Source organism: Stigmatopora argus, chromosome 2, assembly GCF_051989625.1.
Source record: "Stigmatopora argus isolate UIUO_Sarg chromosome 2, RoL_Sarg_1.0, whole genome shotgun sequence".
Classification (NCBI taxonomy): domain Eukaryota; kingdom Metazoa; phylum Chordata; class Actinopteri; order Syngnathiformes; family Syngnathidae; genus Stigmatopora; species Stigmatopora argus.
In genome coordinates this window covers 14,621,285-14,627,617 of record NC_135388.1, presented here as the reverse complement: position 1 = coordinate 14,627,617, position 6,333 = coordinate 14,621,285, and the positions used below count along the sequence as shown (strand labels likewise).

At 40.0% G+C, this 6,333-nt stretch overlaps 1 protein-coding gene across 1 annotated transcript; it reads right to left on the bottom strand.

Annotated features, from left to right (window-relative positions):
* Positions 1-136: 136 nt before the first annotated feature.
* On the bottom strand, positions 137-6,020 carry lamp1a (lysosomal associated membrane protein 1a). The gene is made up of 9 exons (XM_077594856.1): positions 5,653-6,020; positions 3,589-3,695; positions 3,288-3,498; positions 2,410-2,571; positions 2,132-2,328; positions 1,936-2,061; positions 1,784-1,850; positions 1,535-1,702; positions 137-981 (listed from the first exon to the last, which is right to left on the bottom strand). The coding sequence occupies exons 1-9, from the start codon at positions 5,708-5,710 to the stop codon at positions 842-844; spliced, it is 1,236 nt and encodes a 411-aa protein (XP_077450982.1). The 5' UTR covers positions 5,711-6,020; the 3' UTR covers positions 137-841.
* Between the last annotated feature and the right edge of the window lie 313 nt (positions 6,021-6,333).

Genomic DNA, 6,333 nt, shown 5'->3' with positions numbered 1-6,333 from the left:
TATGTGTTGCATTTATTCTGTTGTTCTCAAATCAGGAAATTGCTTTGAAAGTCAACGATAAATGGTTTTAGTTTCCTACTGCTATGTAATACTTGAAATAACCAGTTCAACCCTATTTAACACACGATACCGGAGGTACACTCAAAAAAATCAAATCTTTATTCTTCCAGTAGAATGCACAATGAAAAGAAACATCACATGAGCTCATTCTCAATATAAATCAATTTTTAACACTATTGTTTAGTTGTTGGGGATATGGGCAATACAAATGGAACCAATGTGGGAGACTTGATTGTTGGAAGTAAATGAGAATTGTATGTTTAGAATCAAAAGGCAGTGTGCATGACATTAAACTTCACTAAAAGGGAATTTCTGAGCATATGCCACCTTGGGATCACCAACTTTTGAAGGGAGCTTGACATTCATAATCATCTTTAGATGTTCATTTTTTTAAAAACAAAAAACAGTAATTCCATCGGTCGAAAATAGATTTTGGTCCACCTGTTCATTATATTACCTGTCTCTAACAAGTCAGGGAGAAATATGATTTTTAAATAATTTACACTGAATACAAAGACATTCACGCAAATATAATTTCCAAAAAGATAAAAATATTCTCAAAATGTCAAACACTCTGCTTCTATCCTAGGACTCAGTCTTGTCACACGTAGTTGCTCTGGAAATTACGCCCCTCAACCCCAAAAAAGTACTAAGTCATGAAAAATGCAGATGTAGCAACACTTTTTTTTTTCTTTGGCAAATGCTTGTCTGCAGTTTTGCATTGCCAGCTCATCCCTCCACTTCACACTTAATCTATGATGTTACCCCCAATGAGTTCTGTTCAGATGGTCTGGTATCCAGCATGGCTCTTCTTCCGGCCTATCAGGTAAGCAATGAGGATAATCAACACGAGGCCAGAAAGGGCTGCTCCAACAATGAGGGGGATAAGCATCTGGTCTTGATCCATTTGACACTCTTCCGCTGAAGACCAATGAGGAGAAAGATACCACAATATATTTAGAGTCGCTCTAATGAGAATGCATAAGTCTTTGACACCTCTTAGTCGCCCAAAACGTTTTATCGACCAAACACAAATGAGACTCCTGAATAATATTAAAGAAGAAAAAAAAACATCTTTAGTTAAAAAGCATATGGCAGCCAGCCTGGATTAAAGTGCTCTCTACACCAAGACAACAGAGAAAGTGGTTTCAAAAACAATCTGTGAATGTCCTTGTGAGGCCCAACCAAAGTTCAGACTTTAATCACACATCTCTAGAGGGATCATAAAATGGCTAGGCACTGACATTCTCCATCTAAAATGATGGATGTTAAGAGGTGCTGCAAAGAGCAATAGGCGAAACCACTTTAGAGGTTGGTGGCATCATTCAAAAAAATACATTAAAACACATTTGAGAAAAAAAAATCTAGCATACACATAGGGTATTGTTTGTGTATGGATTTTTAAAAGAAAAAAAATATTACATTAAGAGATGAGGCTGTAAGAGCAAAATGGGAAAATAGAAAGTTGTTGTACCTGTGGCAAACTGATTTGTGGTGACTCTAAAGGGTTGAACTTGGAGTCTGAATGTGTTGAGAGAGAAGTTTGGCACAACAGCCAGAGTTTGCTCTGCATTACACATGTATGAGCGTCCCAGAGTAGTCCGAAGGTAGTCAAGACTGGTGTTACTTGCTGAAAATGGAGCTGGACAGAGATTTTGTCTCTCATGAAAAGTTATTATACACAAATCAGATCAAGTAGATAGGTCCTTCAAAGCTTAAATACCTTCCATATCAGCCCAATTGGCAAGCATGTTTATCCCGTTAAGGTGGTATTTGTTGGTAGTGGAGTTCTGTGTGAACAGTTTAATTATTAGTCTGCAAAAAAATCACAAGTAGCCAGACTGGAATCTTATTTTTATACAATTATATAATTACCAGGGTAAAGGTAAGGTTGAGTGAAGTGGTTCCATTCTGAGACAGAACCAAGGTAGCCCTGTTGACTTCACAAGATCCAGAAGAACTTGTCAAATTTGGGGTGAGATTGAATATTTCTTGAACAGTCTAAAAACAAAAAAAAACATCACCATTAACTCAAGACAGCTTTAACTTAACAGAGTTGTCGTACCACTACCTTATTCTGAGATTGAGAGACATAGGAAAAATTGAGCTGCAGTCCCATCTGGGCTAAAAAGCAAACAGTGCCATTGCTGTTGTCAATGGAGTAAGTTCCGCGTTCAGGTGTTCCGGGTGGTCCGGGTGCTGGTGTAACTGGAGTACGGGCAGTGGTGGGAGTTGGAGTACTGGCTTGGTCTGCTGCACATATTGTTTCTGTACAATAAAGATAAAGAAATGACACAGAGGCCACAGCTAGAAACTGTAACGGAACTTTGAAAGAAAGATGCGTCATACCAGTTTGACTGAGATCATTTCCTGGCATGTACGCTTCAAGTCTCGTATCAGAAAAAGTGACGATTTGTCCACCGACTACAACAGAGGTGGCACTCACGCAACGGTACGTGGTGTTGATGGCTGCCTGGATCCCCACCGAAGACGACACAACAGTCACCACAGCTGAAGAAAAATACGATCAAGGGAAAAGTCAATCACAATGTTCCAAAAATTATTAAATAAATGGCTTTTTTTGTCTTATGCACCATTTTTTCCAATCCCATTGATGAACGAACATGTATCAACAAGTGCATTGAAACGAGGCCAAACACCTGCCTGTGGTTAAATATTACCTTCATTCCTTAAAATGAATGGGATAAACTGGCAAGAGGTTTATATTGAATTTGCTCGTTTTTTATTTATCTATTCTATCTTAAAAAAAAATAAGATTAGCACTAACAAATTAGGGCCTGACTAGACAGCAAATGATAAAGATAGTAGAAACACACATCTCAACTCGATTAATTTCAGTTGCTGAAATGTGCTGTTCTGGGTTAAAATTCATTTATCTTATCCAGAAGACTTCCTAAACAATAACGTGTTTAAATTCGTGTATATACATATGACAATTTTGACACCTCATGACTAAAATAAACAGGGAAATTGACCATTCTCAAAAAAAAATTAAAAAAATACACGAATGCGGCCAGTTCACAAAAGATTTGCAGAATGTTATATGTAAAAAAAATACTTCTTTGGTGGAGGTAAACATGTCACTTGTTGAGAGACTTGGTCCTTATGATATTCTTGAGACAAGATTCTCAGGCGTCTGACATCCTCGGTCGAGAAGCGGGGAAAAATTAGTACACGATAGCATGATAGTTTCATCAACGTCTCACCAGAGCTGTTGGCGTCAGGGAATATGGAGGAGTCGCTGAGATTGTACTGCAGCGTCACTGTGTCCACACTGTAAAGACTTCCATTTGTTGAGAAGCTCAATCCCAGTGTGTGTCCAAATCCAAAGGTTGCCACCAGAAAAGGTGTGCCACCACAAGAGCTGCTCTCCGCATCGACTGTGGTCGTATTGGGAAGCGGCACTTGCACAGATGTCTTTGGGAAGACAATTGATTCAGATTCATAATGCATGCAGTAAAATTAATCACGACTACCTGAAAAAAATTACTATCATCTGCCGATTACCGAATTGCTGGATGTATTGTATGTGATCAAGAGCAACACAGAGAGTTCAGCCTTGATGCATGTGGAGTTCCCTTGCCTCACTTCAAGAGTAATAGAATGAAGGCAACCTGCAATACAATAGAACAATACCACAATTCAGTTCTCCAAACTAAGGATTATGACCGTAAAAGCTCAGATGAGCTAGAAATCACAGTGAAAGGCTCAACTTTCTGTGGTGCAGAACAGTGCAATTCTAGAAATTCTTGGTTCCTGCTGCAATGAGGCTGCACAAAAGCTCAGTCTGAAAATGTGCATTTTTTATTTCTTTTATTTATTATCCTTTAAGGAGGTGCAATGGACAAACACATCTGCCTCACAGTTCTGAGATTAAGAATTCAAACCCGTGGAGTTTGTATGTTTTCCTCCGTGGCTATGTGGGTTTTACTCCAGCTTTCACCCACGTTTCAAAAACAAGAGAGCCTGATTGGACACTCCAAATTGCCCTTAGGTGTGAGTGCAAATGGTTGTTTGTCCTGCGATTGGCTGTCAAACACTTGAGGGTGCACTCTCCCAATAGCTGGGATAAGCTCCAGCACCCCCAGGAGCCTCATGCAGATAAGCAACAATTAAAACAAATGAATGAAAATTCCTTTTTTTTTTTACGATTACTATCTTTTTCATAACCTGAACTGAATGCGTATTTGTGCGCTTGTATGATCGTCAGACTACTGCATTGAGTTTATCCTTCGGTGGATTAATTTTGTTTTCCTTTTTCCTCTAAAAGGGTTGAATAATCTAATAGAGTAATAGCTGAAGGTAGGGCCTGAGAGAAGCCCCCTAAGAAAAACACACAAATTTAGAAAAAAAAAGTTTTTATTGGGCGGTCTGGTGTTGAAGTGGTCAGCGTGTCGGCCTCACGGTTCTGGGGTTGAGGAATCGATCCCAGGTGGGTCCTCACAGTGTGGGGTTTGCATGTTCTCCACAGGCTTGTGTGGGTTTCTCTGGGTACTCCAGCTTCCACCCACATCCCAAAAACATTTTTGGTTTGACACTAAATTGCCCTGAATTGGCTGGCGACCGGTTCGGGGTGTCCCCCACCTGGTGCCCTTACTTGGCTGGGATTCGCTCCAGCTGCCCCACAAGCCATGTGAGGCTATAACTGATTAAGAAAATGAAGAAATGAATATTTTTATTGTCCAATCCATCATTTGAATCATTTAAAATGAAAAGGCAAATATATTTTAAAACCCAATCTTTTTTTTAACGAGATTCCGATCATCAGAAAATTATGCAATTGACTAACTCAATATTCTCCCTAAGCCCCTTCATCGCAGCACTGCCTGCTGAAACTTAAACCTGTTGACATTTCTATTCACCAAGTAAACACTGCACAGCTAACATTACTACCCTGTAATGACCGCAGGGAATAACAAAACAAGAATTACCTATTCCACCAAAGGGTCTAAATGTTACAGTGGTAAATAACATCCATTCATTATTTGATAAGACTTATGCTGGCTTGTATTCACAGTCTTAGGCAGCTACTCTAAATATTTTCATGGAAGCAGTTTGTCGTTTTCTTCTTTATGGGGGGAAAAATAAATCAGCACACAGAAGTCACATGAAGACGTCAGATGATAATTCTGTTCCTGTAGCACATTAACCTTAGGTAAATGATACATTAACATTAGGTGAATGATACATTAACATTAGGCCACTGATACATTACATTAAAAAGTCCAGATATGGCTCATGTATATTATTCACTTATGACTGCGTTGTTGTGTGTTCGTGGATCAAGATGTCAGCTGGGATGGGCTCCAGCACCCCCCACGACACTAGTAAAGATCAAGCGGTTCAGAAAATGAGATGAGGTGATTAGACAAATGTAGACTTATATACGTGGGCTAATACTTGGCATATAGTAGCATTTCGTGCATGACATGGAAAATTTGGCTTTGATAACACAGACTAGCAGCGAGCGTTTCCATTTAGCATTAATGCTAGCCGAAAACACATTGGGATCACAGCCGTCGTGCCGCTGTTAACGTCGCTCTTTTTACAGCTTCTGTGCAAAACACTCACCCAAAACAGCAAACCAGATGAACAGCCAAAGCGTGCCACGAGCTATTGTTTGTTTCATATTTCCCTTCGTGTCCCCACGAGCGCACGGATGTAAAGTGGAGCTGGACAGGTGGTACCGTTCACCTGACTTGGCAGACTTTCAAATGTAGCGGTCGTATATCTTCTTCCTTTTTCGCATTCGTGCTACAGCGAGAATTTTGGGAAGTCGTGCCAATGGAAACCGGGCTCGCTTTGGACGTATGTCATCGCCTGTTACCACTCTAGCCAAAAACGAAAGAAAGCCAGGCAGCCACGCATCACGTGAACTGTTGCGTCTGCAGCTTGCATGTCACGTGGGCGCGCTCCCGAACGCCGTGCACATTATTCTCTCCTACATAGCGAGATATGTACATACTATTCCGCCCTTAGAGCCAACCGTGTTAGCCGACACAACTTGTCGGCCATTTTGTGTCAGTGCCATTCGAAAAGCATTACATTATAGTCAATGCAGCGTGCGCTTTGAAATAGCTATGAATTGCACCATAATAATAAAACATTACAATGAATAGGGGTTTTCTTAAAAAATAGACAGATAAAGCAAAAAAGAAAAGAAAATAATATTCTCAATTTACTCAATGCCTACCTGCTATTGACAACAGATGCCCAATCTGTTAAAATAACTAATGCTGTCACGGTTACCTG